The 18,302-nt window shown below is 43.4% G+C and overlaps 2 protein-coding genes across 11 annotated transcripts in view; one reads left to right on the top strand and one right to left on the bottom strand.

Moving 5' to 3' along the window:
* Positions 1-5,301, top strand: part of UBAP2 (ubiquitin associated protein 2) — a 100,513-nt gene extending 95,212 nt beyond the window's left edge. For 9 of the 10 annotated variants that reach the window (XM_016222830.2, XM_016222833.2, XM_016222831.2 and 6 more), the window contains 8 exons: positions 392-439; positions 2,759-2,837; positions 3,028-3,233; positions 3,493-3,592; positions 3,677-3,784; positions 3,939-4,006; positions 4,090-4,281; positions 4,366-5,301. In XM_016222830.2, coding sequence (XP_016078316.2) covers positions 392-439; positions 2,759-2,837; positions 3,028-3,233; positions 3,493-3,592; positions 3,677-3,784; positions 3,939-4,006; positions 4,090-4,281; positions 4,366-4,461 — 897 coding nt within the window. In that variant the 3' untranslated portion in view covers positions 4,462-5,301. The remainder of the gene's footprint in view (positions 1-391; positions 440-2,758; positions 2,838-3,027; positions 3,234-3,492; positions 3,593-3,676; positions 3,785-3,938; positions 4,007-4,089; positions 4,282-4,365) is intronic. The other variant, XM_087822748.1, reaches the window with a different exon arrangement.
* A 1,603-nt stretch (positions 5,302-6,904) lies between these two features.
* Positions 6,905-18,302, bottom strand: part of UBE2R2 (ubiquitin conjugating enzyme E2 R2) — an 80,273-nt gene continuing 68,875 nt past the window's right edge. Inside the window, exons 4-5 of the mRNA XM_016222835.2 lie at positions 12,240-12,374; positions 6,905-10,264 (exon numbers count right to left, since the gene is read on the bottom strand). Coding sequence (XP_016078321.1) covers positions 10,045-10,264; positions 12,240-12,374 — 355 coding nt within the window. The 3' untranslated portion in view covers positions 6,905-10,044. The remainder of the gene's footprint in view (positions 10,265-12,239; positions 12,375-18,302) is intronic.

Below are 18,302 nucleotides of genomic sequence, written 5' to 3'. Positions count from 1 at the left end.
TTTCTCCCCCATCTAGACTCCATCAAGGCAGGTGTCTTACCACAGCAGCCCATCCTGGTGCCCTTCCTGAGTGTGTCCTGTCCTCGCATCTTTTATATATATATATATATATATATATATATATATATATCTTTATTGATTTCAGAGAGAGAGAGAGAGAGAGAAACATCAATGATGAGAGTCACTGATCGGCTGCCTCCTGCACTCCCCACAACCTGGGCATGTGCCCTGACCAAGAATCGAACCGCAATCTCCTGGATCATAGGTCAATACTCAACTGCTGAACAATGCTGGCGGGGACTATCCTCGCATCTTGTTTAGGCCCCACACAGGCCTGGGCTTCCCAGGATGTGATGTGTCATCCCTAACACAGTTTTTGGCCCTCACACAGATCTATGGCTATGATGAGCTCCAGATGCTGCAGTCACGGCTGCCAGTGGTGAGTGGGATATGGCAGGGTGGGTGAGGCTCTTTCATAGGTCCTTCCTCTCTTTGCCTTGATTGCCATCCTGCCTGGTTCTTAGGACACTCAGCCTAAAGCTGAGGAACCTGCTTCCATTTGGTAGTTGTACCTGGTACAACTATAGCTTGGGCATAAGAATGTCCTGTACTCATCCTCTGGGAAGTTAAAGGCCATTGGGACTTGGGGCCCCAGTAGGCAGTGCCCCCACTAACTGTGGGTCATTCTCTTCTCTCACCTCCTTCCCTTTAAAAAAGAAAAGATACAAGACGTGGGGTTGTTTGCCTGCCCCTAGAGTTTTTATAGTCTTCTCCTTCAAAGTGCCATTCAGTGTCTTTGGCTTGTGAAGTGGCCATTGGTGTTGCTTGTGATGGCACCTTGTTCTTCTGTCCCCAGCTTAGTGAGTGGCTGAAGCTAACAGACTTTAAGGATCCTCTGAGTCTCGCCTGCCATCACTGTTTTCAAGGGTGCTGGCCCCAGGATCTCCCTGGTTGCTGCAGCCCCACTCTGAGGCCAGGGCTGCCTCTTTATTCTAACCCTTGTTTCAAGGATGAGACACGACATTCCCTGGGATGGCCAGATGAACAAGGACTGCATTGGAGGAGGGCTATGGAAGGGAGGCATGCTCCCTGCTTTGACAGTCTGCAGGTTCCTGCATCGCCACTCCATTCTTGGTCTGGTTTCTCAGACTCCTGATAATTTTCAGCAGCACAGGGCAACTGTCTGTCACATTGTTGGGAAGCAAAAATCTCTATGTACACTGGTGTCCCCTCCACTGCATATGGTCTTTCCTGTTTCCCGGGGAAGTGCTTTTCTCTCCAGTGAGGTGGTGTTCTCCACTCCCACTTCCAACCTGGCCAAAGAAAGCTCAGGGAGCTGCAGGTATCACTTTCACTTCCCATGCCCAGTGACTGAAACTCTTGTCTGAAAAAACTCTTCATCTGCTGAGGTATTTCCAAGAGGCAGAGGCTGGTAGCTAGGCCACTGGAAACTGGACTCATGTGCAAACCAGGAACCCATTGTACTGCTGCCCAGTGGCCTGCTGGACTCTCCAGCTGTTGCCCACATCCCCAGAGAAAGGATGTTGAAAACATGGCAGATTTCTAGGGTGGTTGACAGAACTTAGGGTCTCTGAGGATACCTGAGCCTTAGGGTCCTGTGGGGAAACCAGAAGTGTCCCTGGTCCCCCTGATACTCCTGAAATCTCACATCCATCTGGCCCAGGAGCCCCAGGGCATCAGGAATGGAATGCAAAAGGTGGTCCTGAGTGAGTCTGCATGTGTGTCCTGATCAGACCCTCTGGAGCGGCTCATTGGAATCCCAGCCCTGGGAGTCATCTGCCTTGTATTCCTTTTATCATTATGTGCCTTAGAAGAACTCACCTCTGGGTCTACCTTTTGAGATACAGTGCTTTCATTTTCCCCTTTGCTGCCACCTTCAGATTTTCTTCTCTTCAGTGAAAGAGCTCTTCCTCCTAGGCTTTTTCTAGGCCTGTCTCCAGTTGTGTTCCTATTAGCTCTGTGCTTTCCTAGCCCTACCTTCTCCTGGGGTCTTGGGCGGAGGATGCTACAGGTTTCCTGGAAGCTACCTGGAGATGAGGCTGAAGGAGGGTACAGGTGCCATTCTCAACCAGACCCACAAGGAAAGCAGGAGGGCTTTCCCTTGATTCAGAGGCCAGGATGCGGGGTGTCTGGACTGCAAAGTCCTGGGTAGTGAATAGGGGTCGGGGCTGTCCTCCCCTTTTCCACAGAGCTCCACTGTGTTTTGCCCTCTTGGTATCCATACTTCCCCTAGTACCTACGGGGTGTCTGTGTTACCAGGGCAGAGTGGGTGAGACAAGTTCAGAACCTTACCTGGAGCCCTGCTTGTACTTGTGCCTACCTGGCATTGCTGCCCTGACCCATGTTAAGCCCTTTAGGCACCTCCTCTGCTGCTGACTTCTTTTTAGGTTTCTACTGTCCAGTCACCTTCCGTAGCTGCTCTTTAGAGTCTCTTCCATAGGAAATGCCAGTGGAGTTGGTTCTGCCTGTGGTATTCACAGGTATCCACCTGCAGTGTAAAATGGATGTGTGAGATTGGGCCTCTTGGTCAATATGTCTGCGTGCTACATGCTTGTGGCTGCCACAATGGACAACTCTGACAGGCATCATTGACTTTGTGAATGTACATGTGACATCCCTGAGGTCTAGTATGTCCTGGGATGTAGCATCACATGGAGTGCCTGTGCTGCCTGCTGAAGCTGCCCTCCAGGGAGTGGGGCGCAGCCATTCTGCTTATTGAGCCTCCCTGGTCTCCTAGGATTACTACGGAATTCCCTTTGCTACACCCACAGCCCTTGCCAGCCGAGATGGAAGCCTTGCTAGTAACCCATATTCAGGTTAGTCTGTTCAGGGGACAGGGTGGTGGGAGGGGATCTGCATCAGACTGACCTGTAGCTAATTCCAGATGTCTGGAAACAGAAGTGCTAAGAGGCCTGCTAGCATCTCATTGAGGAGGCAGCCTGGCTTTTTTTTTTTTTCTGGTGGATAAGGACAGTGACTATAGAATAGATGTTCCTCTTCTCCTAGGTGATGTCACAAAGTTTGGCCGAGGTGACTCTGCATCCCCTGCACCCCCCACCACACTGGCTCAGGCACAGCAGAGCCAATCCCAGGCCCACCACACCCCCCAACAGCCCTTTCTGAATCCTGCGCTGCCACCTGGCTACAGCTACACTGGCCTCCCCTACTACACAGGGGTGCCCAGTGCCTTCCAGTATGGGCCCACCATGTTTGTGAGTATTTGTGGGATTGTAATTCCAACTGCAGGGAGCAGAAGCAGGGAGTAAGGGACATGACCCCACTTAAGAGTCTCGCCTGGCCTTCAGGAATGTTTTAGGCTGGGGGTAAGATTTAGTTTCTGTTTTTAGATCCAGCCTTTGTTGTGCTAACACAGGTCCCTTGTGATTGTGCCACCTGCTGCTTTCTGCTAAGCCAGGGGTTCTTCCTGCCCCCTCCCCCCCCTTCTAATGCCTCTCCTGCTTGCCCCACCAGGTCCCTCCAGCGTCAGCAAAACAGCATGGTGTGAACCTCAGCACCCCCACCACCCCTTTCCAGCAGGCCAGTGGTTATGGCCAGCACAGCTACAGCACAGGTGAGAGGTGCTCCCAGCACAGAGCGACATGGGTAGGACACACTTGCCTAGCTCACACATGCCTCTTGTACCCTGCCATGCTAGGTTACGATGACCTGACCCAGGGGACAGCAGCGGGAGACTACACCAAGGGTGGCTATGGTGGATCATCGCAGGCACAAAACAAGTCTGCAGGTTCTGGGCCTGGCAAAGGTAGCGTCTGTCCCTCCTTTCCAGGATTGAGGCCCAGAGTAGTTGTCTCCCCCCTGACTCCTCCTCACACAAGGCTATCCCAGAGTGCCCCCTGGAGGTGGGGAAGGCTGGAGCTGGGATCAACTGCTGTGGGAACAACTGCTTTTCCTCCTAGGAGTTTCTGTGTCTTCAAGCACCACTGGTCTACCTGATATGACTGGTTCTGTCTACAGCAAGACTCAGGTGAGGGAGGAACAGGTGGGTGTGTAGGTTTGTGGGAGGTGCAACCCACGCTGGTCCTCACCATTGTCTCTTTTGCCCTGCAGACTTTTGATAAGCAGGGATTTCATGCAGGGACCCCTCCACCATTCAGCCTGCCCTCAGCCTTGGGTTCCACTGGGCCTCTGGCCCCTGGAGCAGCTCCAGGTTATGCACCTCCACCATTCTTGCACATCCTGCCTGCCCACCAGCAGCCTCACTCACAGCTGTTACACCACCACCTTCCGCAGGATGCCCAGGTGAGCCCAGTGATGGAGGCAGCCACCCTGCCCTGGGTTGGGGGTTTTGCTCCAGTCTTGACAGCCTTCTCTCCTCCTCCTCAGAGTGGCTCGGGTCAGCGCAGCCAGCCCAGCTCCCTTCAGCCCAAGTCTCAAGCCTCCAAACCTGCCTACGGCAACTCTCCGTACTGGACAAACTGAACTCTGAAGAGGGCGGTGGGCTGGGGCAGGGCTTACCCCGAACAGGAGATAACACATGGAGCCCGTTTCTGGGAGCCCAGCACCCCTTTCTAGAATTCCTGAGACGTGTAACTGTGTCAGCCAAGCCTCTGTGGGGAGCCTGCCTCCTAGACTCGCTATTGTATGTAATGTATTTATGTATGTATTTGTAAATGTGACAGAAGTCTTGGAGGAGTGGGGTGTGCAGCTGCTACTGGTCAGGTCTGTTCTCACTCAAGCCCCTTTTCATTGTAGCAAAATAAGCCCCCACCTGCCTTCAGGCCTGCCTTCCACATAGCCCCCCCTGCCAGGAGGCTGCTAGGGGCATTTTCTGGAAGGGCTGGTTTAAGGCAGTTGGGTAATGGGATCAGGTATCAATGAAGAATCACGAGTTATCTCTCACCCTTGTAAACCATTGTTTGAGTTTTCCTCCTTGTGTAATTACTTTATCCCTCATTTTGAGAAACTGGTCCTTTTGTCATTTGTCATGTTCCTGTCCTGCCAAAGTTTGATCTGGGAATAGCAGAGATATCCCCCCTGCTCAACATGAGAGTGGCACCTGTTTGACTTCATATAGAGCAGGGGTATCTGCTTCTGGTCTGGTCTTGTCCCCAGAGACTTGCCTTCCTCTGGCTGACCATTTTAATATAATCTGAATTTGTGCTCAGAGGTCTTCAGCCAGTCAGCTCCCCCTTTAAAAAAAACAACAGATATGCTCCATGTAAAGGCTCCATTCCAGTTGTCCTGAACCAGGTGGGCAACTGCTTCAGGGTTTTCTCTTTTGCCCAAAGTCCACCTAATAAAGTTCTGAGAGCATGCACAGTCTCTGTGTGGTGTGACTAAAGGATAGTTTCGGGCAGAAGCCATCTTCATTATGTATGGTTCCAGGGACTCGGACTTCACGGGACTGAAGTAGAGCTCACACGGTCAGTCTTCCTGACAGCAGGTTGTGAAGTCTTCAGTTGGTATTCCTTTCTTTGCTAGGCCCGTCTCTCTTGCTTTGGCCCCAGTCAGTATCCAAGGAGTGAAAAGGTAAATGGTATGGCTGAAAAGACAGCACACACTCCTGACAGGGCACAGGCAGTATTTAGTGAAGTTAACTTTGCTTGTCTTGCAGCTCCATAACAGACCTATGGGATAGGCAGTCTCTTACAGGGCCTAGCAGCAGGAATACCAGGGCAGGGTAATTACTTTTCCAAAGGAGCAAAGGAAATAATTGCAAACATGGTTCTAGGCCTGTGAGAGAATAAGTTTGAACAGCTAAACTTTTGCTTTTTGTCAACCAAACACAATCTTGATTGACAGTCAAGGCTATGGTGGAACAGGTGAGTTAGGGTGGTATGAAGTAGGTAAGTGGGACCAGGGCTAAATTTCTGCCCCAGAAAGTCCCACTCAACCATTCACCTGGGACCAGGATTCTGACTTCCCTTAAACTAATCTAGCTCCTCCCTCTTGCTTCCAGGCCACCAGGCAGGGAGGAGCCAGGCCCATAAACTATTCCAGTGTGTCTGGCAGGAGACAGGTTTCCCTGGTCATCTTGACACATAACTGTGCTGCAACCTGGCAGGCAGCTCAGGCCTAGAGGTGTTGCCTGAGGCATTATAGCCTCTCATAACCACCCCTTCAGACTTAGCTAAATAAGCAAACAAAATGAGTGTTGCTTCAAGTCAAGTATTGGTCAAGTTGATATGCCAGGGTTGCAATCTCCCTTTTCTACATTCACCTCTAAAATCAAGTCGTTTCATCAGATTGGAGATGTGCTGATGTTAAACCACAGCTTGGGATCCTGGTTTAAAAAAAAAAAAGGTAAGTGGCCCAGCCTCAGGTTCAAATCCTGTATGAGTACATGGGTTGCAGGTTTGATCCGGGGTGCATGCAGGAGGCAACTAACCAGTCTCTCTCTCTCATCGGTGTTTCTCTCTCTCCTCCCTTGCCCCCGCCCTTCCACACACTAAAAATCCATGGAAGATATATCCTCAGGTGAGGATTAACAAAAGTTTCCACAACTGAAACTAAATGGGAACTTTCACTAAACTGTGATTTCCTGTCTGCTCCCTGCTTTTAGCAGAAGTTTGGAAGGTATGTGACAATGAAAACAAATGCCCTCCTAAGGAGGGTAGTGGAGCGCACCCCTTCATCCCTTCCACTGACCTACTTGTACTGGCAGATTGTGCCCTATTTCAGAATTAAGGTTAACAAATGGCTGTGTCTTTAATAGCCTTTCTTAAAGCTAGGTAAGAATTGGGGGTATTTATTCTGCAAGGTGAGTTGAGCAGAATGTCATAAAAGGCAGGTCAGGAAGAGTTAGTTTTTGTTTTACTTTTTCAGCTGAGTCCTGGGCATAATCTGCAAGGGAACAGCAGAGATACTAAGACCACCTTTTAGTTTTAACACGAGAAAAAAAAGAAGAGGGTCATCCCATGGGGAAGTAGCAATACAGGTATATTTTATTTCACATTTTATTAGTAGACAGATGGGCAGAAAAAGACAAAATAAACCACTAAAGGGGAAGATCAACACAAAATGCATCAGAAAATCTTTTCTCATAAGTTAAACTGAAGAAAAACATCTACAATTTCAGCTAAGAAAACTATTAAAGTCAGGTGTGACCTGCTGGTTTCAGAGTAGTTGAAAATTGCATCTGAATCTTTGTAAATGTAAACCTTTTATCAGGATGGGAGGGGTGGAGAGTTAATTTTCAGTGGAGAACTACGCATTTTCCCTTTCAGTCTCTTACCATATATGTCCCAAAAAGAAGGAAACCAGCAAACAAAGAAGCAAATAATTACCAGGGAAGAGGAAAGACGGTACTACAAAAAAAGTCTGGCTAACAGAAAAGAACTCTGGAATGATATGAAAAAGAAAGGGGAAGACTGAGAAGCAACAAGGGAATCATGATATACTTTCTCCACCCAGCCTCAAAAAACAAAAACAAAACAAAACACCCAGAGAGGCCTCCACTAGAATCAAAAGGAATCTAAAAATGCAGGATTTTGAGCTCGTTACACCAAATCAGCACAAGTGTACTCACAAGGTTCTAGCCTGAGATTTCCACTCCTAAAAAATAAAGTTACAAGCGCAAGTTTTCTTTTGCCACAGGGTGTGTTCTCAAGACAGCTCTGGAACCAGCATCTGGGTTTTACAAATCAGTGAGCTTTCAGAATGCTACCTGCTAGCAAATCAACACACCCCCCCGTCTTCTGATTGTACTCTTATCAGAGGCAAACCAAGCCCTCAATAGTAACACCCCAAAGGGCTGAGAGGTACGACCTCCACCTAGCTCTCTGGCTCCCTGAGTCAACGTGCAACAGGCCAACAGGGCCTAATGGGACCGGGCTGAGCAGCATAGCACCTCCCACAATGCCAAGGTGCCTGGCCTACCCTGGGAAAGAAATGCTTTAGCAGTAAGGTGAAGAAAAGCTTAGGGCTCCAATAGAGTAAGACCAAGCTAAGCTACCAGCTGTAAACGTGTGTTGGGGGGAGGGGGGAAAGTAGTGGGTTATCAGCAATATGAGACACTTTGGGTTCCATTAGATTTGCAGGTTATTTGGAAGCATTCCTTAAGCGTGAGGAGTAAAAAGCTAGTTCCAACATCCTTAGGAGTTTGCAGTCAGTGTTTTGTTGCAAAGAGCTGCTGCTTTATGAATCTGACTGGAGTCACTAGATTCAGGGGTGCAAGTAGCCCTGGCCCCATGGGGATTGGGCAGATTCTGGGATCAGGCTCAATACTGCCACATTTGAACCTCAGCACGTTAAATGTTTTCACTTAATACTAGACCAAACTTCAGGGGCCAAATAGGGTTGCTGGGAATTATTAGCAAATGTTTGGAGAGTTTGGAGAGGGAATGAAAACCCTGAGATCAGAAAGGAAGGAGGAGCTAAGGAAGTAAGCATCACCTACTCTGTCCTAGGATCCATCCTACCCTGCCCCTCATCAACCCTTTTGTTCTTTCTGAGCTAAGATCTGAAGGAAAGGAGTTGACACTAGTGCACAGGGATGTGAAGTAGGATTATAGTCAGTCTTTGCTGTATTTTCCTTCCAAAACCTGTGATTTTACATTGTAACGATTTTCCCCACTGAAAGAACACTGCCCTTGTATGAACTGGCCCACTCCCATAAGAAACAAAAGTCACCGCCAAGTTCTGAAGTCCCTGGTTGGTGAAGGCTGATGGATCTCAGAATTGAAGTAACACATGATTGAGACCAGAGAAATCAAAGCTGCAGCAATTGCATGGCAGGAAGATAACAGCATGGTCACCCAGACACCTCCTGCAGCCAACTCTCTTGGCCCTGCTAGAAGAGTCAAGAAGCCCCAGGGCAAGATCCATGTACAACTTCTGCTTGTACTCCACAGCCAGAGTACATTGAAAGGACAGCAAAGTCCAGGTCATGTCCAATGAGGAAAGGTAACCGGTCACTCTTGTCTCACATATATCCAGAGTTATCACTAGCTCAATGAAAACCAAAAAATTAATACATGCACCTAGTATTAATACTGAGTAATTAAAACTGGCTACTTTAAAAAAATATCCTCATGGTGAGAGTGTGTCTTTGAGGGAAAGGCTTTGTTAAATATATAAAACAGATGTTTTCTCTCCCAACAGTGGTCACCAGTAGTTTTGACTTTTTCCCCCCAGCAGCATCAACCAAAATTGGCATAGCAATTTTTAACTCTTTGTAGCCATCACTAAGACTCCACACACAGGTACTAATCCCCACTCTCTCCCCCCACTCCCTGGGGGTGGGGGCGGGGGAAGAACAACTCTGCCTTAAAAATAAATAGCAATCAAGTGCTCAGTTCTATGTAAAGTATGAATATTTATTTCAGGCTTTAGATCCCAATCGATTTCAATAAACCAAAATCTGATTTCTTTCCTCAGAACAGCTGAGGCCTCTGTTAGGATGATTTCCTGGAGGCTGAAGGGGCTCTGTGCCCTTAGGAACACATTTCATCAGTCTTAGCACAGAGCCCCTGATGCCCACTGTACCCCAGACTTAAGAATTGGAAAGAAACAAAATTCACCAACATGGGGCTGAACAAATGCACACACTAATGTAAATGGAGCAGCTAAACCTTGGCAATTTTTTTTAAAAGTTTGTTTTGTGGGTTTTCCCCCCTCTATTTTCTTTTGCTACCCAGCATATGCAGCACTTGTGAACTCCCAATGGGTTCCCAGCTTTAAACACATTAAATGTCTTGATGAAAGACTTTAATTCTTCAAGAATCTAAAAACAGACCAAACGTGTTTTGCTGTGAAGACTTTGTAGAGATGAAGTGAGGCAGGGATTTGGGTTTAAAGGGAAAGAAAAAAAAAAAAAATCAATACAGTGATGGAAGGGTAAAGAATGCAAGATTTCGGACATTCTGTGGAGGATTACCTTCTCTCCATTAAGAGGTCCATAAAAAGGAGCAAACAGAGATCCATAGGGGAGTCAGCAGGAGCCGTGTTTGTTTTCCCCACCCCATGTTAGGTTTTTGCTGAGGGGCCACTGCTAGGTCCCCACTTGCTCCCCTCCCTTTGGCCTGAGATGGCAGGGCAGTACAGGGGCTTCAAAGGAGCAGGTCACGACTCCTCATTCCCAGAATCATCATCATCATAACAGTCGGCATCTTCCTCCTCCTCATCTTCATCATCAATGTCGTCGTCGTACAAGTCGTCATAAAGCAAATCTGAGCTGTTGTCATTGGAAGGCACTTTAGTTTTGATGCAATATTCCGCCAGGGTCGTGGGGACTTTCACTCCATCCTTTTCTGCTTCAGCTTTAGTGGCTGAAACTTGTTTTCTAAAGGGAGGAGGACAGTTTATGTAAGTCTCTGTCTTGAAGATGGATTTATAATGAGTGTTTCTAAATGATCAAGATTCCTTATAACTCAGGTTTCTAAACTTTTAGTACCTGCCTGAAAGCATCTGACAGACTCTACTACACCAAAGGCACTCAGCCTCTCAGGTCCATTCTGAAGGACACTTGACCTTTTGAAAAGCAGTGGATCTTAAATGTTAGCCAGAAACCACCTCAGATACTTTTAAGACCAGATTGATGCTTCTCAATTTCCCATTACTTCCCAAATCAGAATTTATATTCAAGCAATATAAAACTACTTACAATTCTCTTGATATGCCATGCTGTTACACACCTGTGTTTTAGCAAACGTTTCTCCTTTGAAGAGGCTTTTTCTTCCCCCTTTTACTGGAAAAATTCTTATTTATGAAGAATAATCTCTCCTAGGAACTCCATAGCATTATATATTCCTTCCACTGTATCTTGTTTAAACTTCTATAATTGCACTCATGGTCATTTGTTTGCTACATGAGCTCCCCAGGGAGAAAGACTGTACAGTTTAAGGACCTAGCAGTGTACCTGACACAATGCTGGTGCATAAAAAATGTTGAAAGAATAAAAGAATGAGATAAAGGAAACCCTTAAATTAAGCAATATGAAGAATATAAATACCTTGGGAATAGTCAAGCATTCTTCACTTACTAAATCCTACCTTTTTTTGAACATCAGGCTCCAACCCTGTTTTTTATGAAGCACTCCCATCTTTGAATCCTCAATCTACTCCCATTCCTCTAAGTCTCTATAGGTCCTTACAATTTATACTAATTATCTTCAATCTTTGATGTATACTAGTCACCTAGGTGGCTGATAAAAACAAAACACAGGTGTCTACATTCTATCCATCCCTGTAATCTCATTAAATGTCTGGATTGGGGTTCTGAAGGTGTTTCCAGTGAGCAGAAAACAGAACTGCTAATCTACATTATTCAGGATTAGATGACATGCATTTCTCTGCATGTTTTTTATTTTAATATCACATGGTCTACTTCTTGTCACTCAGAGACAAACTTAAATATCACCTTAGAGGAGGCTTGTTCTGACAACAGAATTTAAAGCAACCATCTCATCACTCCCTCACATTATCCTACCACTATCTAGTCCTTTTTTCTTTTGATGATCTTCCTCATTTGTGTCATGCTGACCAGATTTATAGAGAGGGACTCTATTTGTATAAATTCTAGTGCTTACTATAAACTATGCAAATAATGTGCTGGAACCGTCCTTGGGGTATATAAAAATGCAGTTGTATTAAGGTGAATTAGATTTATTGCAGTTCAAGTACCAATCTTGGGTAGTTACGAAGACCTTATGTCCTACTCAGGAAAGGATCGAGAGCCTAATACCGTCTACTTTTTCCCCCTTTTATATAGAAAAACTAAAGACCCAAAAAATTAGCCGATAAAAGGTCATGTGAGGGGTGGCAGAGCTAGTAGTAGATTCCAAGTCTCCCGATTCTTATTCTACGATTCTGTTAAACCATATACTAATGTTGCTGATGATGATACCCAGAAGAACAATAGGGCTTCATTAATAAAAATTTTGAAAACAAAAATACCTGGAATGTCTGGAATACCTTGGGTGCTTGCTACACTTAATGGACATGTTGAAAGTCCAGAACAATATAATCATCCCTAAAATGATTACAAGGGAGAGTTTCAAACCTAACTGGCTCAGAACCTAGAAGCTCTGGTTCCCAGGAAATCAGATCTGCTGCAACATTATCTTATAGTATAGTATGTCTTCTCTCAAAAGCTAAACTCATTAGGTTTAGGCACAAATCACTTCCCAAACAATAAATCTAATTGAGAGAAATGGAGTAGAGGATGAAGCTCAATTTAAACCCCTGGTTCTAGGATATTTCTTTGGTTCTAGGTATAAAAAGACTTGAAGTTCTCAAACCAAAGACAAAGCACCTTACCTAATGATTTCAGCGTATTCTTTGTCTTTTCCTTTACTGTCCCTCCATTTCCTGAACATAACTGAAGCATCCACATTGGCTGGAGAGAAGGTGTTGGGCTCATTAAGCAATGAGATTACACTTAACAGGATCGTCCTAGAAACAAGAAAAAAGAGTCAGCTACAAAGGATATATTCACAGGATACAAAAGTACTCTCTTAAATTGAAGACTACAATATTTGAGACCTTAGGGGAATGGAAACAATATCAAAAAATTTTGTTTTCAGTACTCAGCTGGTTAAGCTAACTAGGACACAAAAGCAGAGGAAATATGTGAGTCTAGCATGAGATCCTGTTGCAGGGCATAAAACTGTAGAAGGCACTGTCTCAATTGGTTACATGTTCCAATCTGCAAAAAATACAGGTCTGAAAGCTTTTCAAATAACATTTTAGAAATTACAAGTACAATAGGAAAAAGAAAAGCAAAAAAATATTTAGCTTCAAGGCAATCTTTTCATGGGAGGGTAAAAATGATGCTATTCTATATATCCAATTCTAATCGTTTAGAAGATTTAAAAAACTGTATTACATACAAATGTATTTCTTTTCCATATTTCTACAAGAAGACAGATAAGCAGAATAGAGGAAAAATAATGCCTCAGTAGAAATACTTAAAGTTTTTCACTAAGCACCTACTGTGTGCCAGAGGCACCAAGTAAGATGTTGACCGTATAATAGTGAACAAATTAGATGTCATCCCTAGATTCTCAGGGCTTATATAATTTGTGGGAGGTATAAACAGGTAATTTTCATCCACAGATAGAAACCAGACACCTTAATCAATCACAGGGAATAAAGTTTCAGTTAGATAAAATAACCAAAGAGCACAATAGGCTCCAAAAATATTCCAAATTATTCCCAGGCTTTTCCCCCTACAAACTATGTGCATGTATGAAAGGAGAAAAATGGGAGGAAAATTAAATTTCTCTACCTTTTCTCATTGGTGCGAGGTTATACATTGTGTTGTTGCAAAATAGCCTTTTGCTCCTGGCCCCAAGCAAAAAATAAAAGGAGGGAACCAGGCAATTAGATGTTTGATTTGATGAAACCTTTTCCTAAAAAGGGTAAAGAGTTTCTGTTATGTCATTATACAAAATTATGACAGACACTTTCAAAGAAAAATTCCCCATCTAGTTAAAATGCATTTATCTCACACACACACCTTTCTATTAGGTTAGAAATAACTCCTTGCCCTTCCTGCCAAGACTCTTCTGGTTTTCTCCAATAATTACATTAAAAAGATTCAAAGAGACTCATCACTGCCAATAATGGAAAATAGACTGACATAACATCCTGAGAAGCAAAAGAAAAATGTAGGTAGAAAATTCTGTAAGGGTTTTTTGGGAAGAAAATATACAAAACCTGTTAGAAAGATAAGCAGGATAAGGACAAAGTATGGTATAAACAGGGGGAAAAAAAAGCTTTCATGGTCTAGATCAGCACTGCATACTTACAACTTTCTGTGATGGTGGAAATGCATAATCTGTGTTATGCCACATGGTAACCACTAGACACATGTGGCCATTGAGTGCTTTGAAAGGTAGCTTGTGCAACTAAAGAAATGAATTTTTAGTACTAAATAACTTTAAAAAGCCACATGTTTAGATGAATCATATTAGGAAATTTTCCACAGAAGTTAGTTTCACCTAGTTGATTTTTCTAACATCTTGTGTATATTATTAAAATACTATATTGGGAAACAATTTTAAAAAATGGTGAATCATCTATTTCTACCAAAACAAGCTCATTTCTACTATGTGCTCCTAAACTGAAATGCACGATGGTTTCAAAAGCATCAGGTACTGCAGGGGATTGTGATAATGGTTAACCCAGCCCGTTTTCAGTTCCTCCCTTCATCTGGAAAGCAGAATCTTTTTTTTTTCTTCCTCCTGTATAGAGAATCCGTTCCACTGGTTCAGGTGCAGTTAACATTCCCCTACCATCACGCCACACCTTCATACAAACAACCTACTTATACCCACAGCAGTAGACATACCACCAGGTGCTGGCCAAAGGATTCCATATTGTCGTGATGATGGGTTTGGGGATAATGCATGTGACCTAAGCTGGGGCAATCAGAACCCTCGTGGGAACAATCATTTTTCTAACCTAACAGCAGTAAGAATTTTTATTATTCTTGGTTTAATAACAGAATATGGAAAGCATAGAGCAGGTGGCCATCTTTGTCACCAAGGGGTGAGAGCCTGCCTAATAAGGTCAATATAGAGCAAAGCAGAATTGAGGGGTTTTTCCCTCAAAGACTACTGATGCAAATCAAAAGCGATATCCTATTCAAAATTTCCCAACCAGTATGTTGTAAATGGGTTGCAGGTTAATTATACCTATATTGATTCCCTCATTACACCTATATTGTCTTGGATCGGACCCAGGACAACTTGAGCCTCTGAAACTACTTCTGGCCAAAGGAACATATTACATCGTGATCTACACATACTATCATTTGATTTTTCTATGTATCATGACTGCAATTAGGTTTGGAGAAACTGTCATACATAGTTTAAAATGTTTATCACTTGTACCAAAATAATTTTTTTTCTAAAATATATATTGATTTCAGAGAGAGGAAGGGAGAGGGGAAGAGGTGGAGAGAGAGAGAGAAACATCAAAGATGAGTCACTGATCGGCTGCCTCCTACATGTCCCCTACTGGGGATCAAATCTGCAACCTGGGTATGTGCCCTGACCGGGAATCGAACCTCAATCTCCTGGATCACAGGTCAATGCTCAAGCGCTGAGCCACGCCCAGCCAGGCGGTACCAAAATAATTAAACACAGGCATTACACCTGTAGCATGGTAAACTCTGCAAGGTAAGTATTATTAATCCTGTGTTTTACAGAACGGAAAAACTAAACTGCTAAGGCAGTACTGCCACAATGCACAAAATATGCTCTTTGTTGTCGTCTTTTTTGTTATTTTTAGTTAAGTGTTTTAAAATCTTTATTCATTTTTTCTTTTCAGAAGAAAAAAACCGCAGAGGGTGGAGAGGGTTAACAATAGGTGAAAAGAAGAGAAAGACCAAATACTGAAACTATCAAATTACTATCCCCCAGTGAAGAGGTTACTCAAGCCCATTAAAGGGATTGGTTTCCTGCAGATCAAGAACAAAGGGGAAGGGATCAGGAAAACAACAAATACTCTTTCTTAGTTAATCTCATTATGTCCATATAAATTCACAGTTCCATATGAAGCTCTGGTTTTGAGTAACATAGAGTTGCATTTGTCCATTAAGACAATCTTGTGGCACCTGAACATACATTTTTTGGATTAACAGAATAGACTCTGAGGGCCCATCCCCAGACTCTCAGTTCCCATAAAGAAAACCAACATAGCCATTCTCTAACTGTGGGTATGGAAGAACAGATCTGGTTGTCGAAATTCATTGGTGTAGTAAGTGTTTAACATGTGTACAATACAGAACAGCTCTAAACCAGTAAGAATTTGGGGAAAAAATTAAGTGTTTTCAACTTACAGCAGAATTCCCATAACCACCACCAACATTCAGAGTTAGAAATATTCCTAGAAATAAATGTGCTCCCTCCACCCCTGCTTAAGCCAGAATAAGGGACAATGGTAAAAGTCTTTGGAAAATAAAAAAATGCTAAAAGGAGAAAGGAAGTACAGACAAAAGGATAGGCAAACGCACTCTACACAGTCTTCAGGTTCATGTTGCAGATCCTTTTGCCTGCTTCAGTATCTTTGTCAGAGATAATATGGCTCTCTTCTTTTGAATAAAAAATAAGTTTGTAAACAATAAAAACACCCAAAGAATCCTAGTTGGTTTGACTCAGTGGTTAGAGTGTCAGCCTGTGGACTGGAGGTTCCTGGATTCAACTCCAGCGAAGGGCACATGCTTCAGTTGCAGGCTCAATCCCCAGCCTGGTTGGGGTACATGAAGGAGGCAACCAATCGATGTGTCTCTCTCACATTGATGTTTCTCTCTCTCCCTTTCACTCTCTCTGAAAAGCAATGGAAAAAATACCATTGGGTGGGTGGGTGGGGGGGGAAACACCCAAAGAAAATGAAGGCCAAGTAATTACATTAACACACACACACACACACACACACACACACACACACACACACACACACACACAGAGGCAAACAGCAAACTCGCAAGTTGTGAAGTTCTATAGTACTAAGACATGTATTATACACAAAACTACAGAAGCATTTAAGGGAGACAGAGCATCAAAATTAGACATCTATGACCCCATGGGTAATACTGTATTTGCTCCTTTTCAAGAAAGACAGTAGTCAATGAGATGGCTCTGTCCTTTCTCTGTTGCTATGTCACCACAAGTACTCTGGCAGGCAGGGCAGAAAGCTGGCCCTAACACAAACAACAAAATAAGATCTGACTTACGGGTCTTTCTGGAAATAGCAGGAAAAGTTTAGAACTTTGCAGAATTAAAGATTGGCATTTTTCCTCCAGTGTATACACATACCCCCCAAGCAGCATTTGAGAGAGATAGAAAGGGTTCATTCTTAAAAACCTATATTTACTTGGCTCTTAAAAACATACACATTCACATACATAGATGGAGATGCAGGGAGGGAGCTATGGTCACTGAGATTCTTAGGTTTTACAGACCTAGCATAATCTGATGGAAATCATGTATGGAGAGGTAAAGCTGAGTGCCTGTCCCTTCTAGTTAACCTGGGTTCTTTGAATGTCTTATTTACACTATTTCCAAAGTTAAAACTCAGTCCTCAATACATATTTTCAAGATGGGAGAAGAATTTAAAGGCATTGTGGCAAAAAAAAATCATATACAAAAATGTGGTAGCTTAATGGGTCACATACTACAAAAAGTGTTTGTTTATGCTGGTAAAGCAACTAACAAATATAACAATTCCTATTGAGCAGCCTGAAGCTGCCATTGCTGACTGACATGTTCCTGAGAACACATGGTAGGAAGGAGGGTCTCAGATTAAAATGCAGGGGTGGGGAAAGTAGATTTACAATTGTTTATATGGAAAATAATACAATATTAATAAATAATAATACAAGAATAAACTGTTTCCGGTACTCACAACTGTAAACCTACTATTGCCCCACCCTATGTATCTATTTTCTCAGCCTTTTATAAGTATATTACATTGAACAAGGTACTTAAAGGAATGAGTAATGAGCATAATCAAGTTATTTGATATGTCTTGAACAGACAGGCCCTTTGGTATACATGTCTCACAATGTGGGAAATAGCTCAGTAAGAACTGGGTAAGAAATCCTGATGCTAGTCAGAAGCTTTCAATTCTCTACTTTTGACAAAAGTAAAGATCCTAATCGAGTTACTAGCTTTCAGATAATTAAAAATGATCAACAAAATGATTTAATCAATAGGTAAATGAGGGATCAATCTCCTGTGCAGAAGAATCTGAAACAATTTATACATATATCCCAACCTCTAGAAGATATAATTTCCTCATTCCTTAAAGTATGGGATGCACTTATTACTACCTTCATTCCAAAGAGTACAGAATGGAAAGGGGGAAAGAGTAACTTTACAGTGGAGAAATCCTAAAAACAGTCTCAGTAAGGTAATGAATGTTAGCATCATGTTGATAGTATGTACCCTTGATATGACGTAATGAAAATGTACAGCTGACCGCTTGAACAACACAGGGGTTAGAGGCACTGATCCCTGTACAGTCAAAATCCGCATATAACTTTTGACTCTCCCAAAACTTAACTACATGTGTCCCTCAGTATCCACAAAGGATTGGTTCCAGGAACCCCACCTGCAGATACTGAAATCTGTGGATGGTCAAGTCTTTTGTATAAAGTGGTGTAGAACAATGAATGCATACAGTTGGCCCTCTAAATCTGCAAATTCCCCAAGATATATATATATATTTTAAAATATATTTTTATTGATTTCAGAGAGAGGAAGGGAGAGAGAGAGAGAGAGAGAGAGAGAAACATAAACAATGAGAGGATGGGAAGATATTAACCAAAGAAGTTATATGCATATGTGCATAACCCATGGGCACAGACAATAA

The sequence above is a fragment of the Miniopterus natalensis genome, chromosome 12, assembly GCF_054644295.1.
Source record: "Miniopterus natalensis isolate mMinNat1 chromosome 12, mMinNat1.hap1, whole genome shotgun sequence".
Taxonomy (NCBI): Eukaryota; Metazoa; Chordata; class Mammalia; order Chiroptera; family Miniopteridae; genus Miniopterus; species Miniopterus natalensis.
The sequence above is the reverse complement of the archived record's forward strand: the minus strand, read 5'-3'. Positions and strand labels throughout refer to the sequence as shown.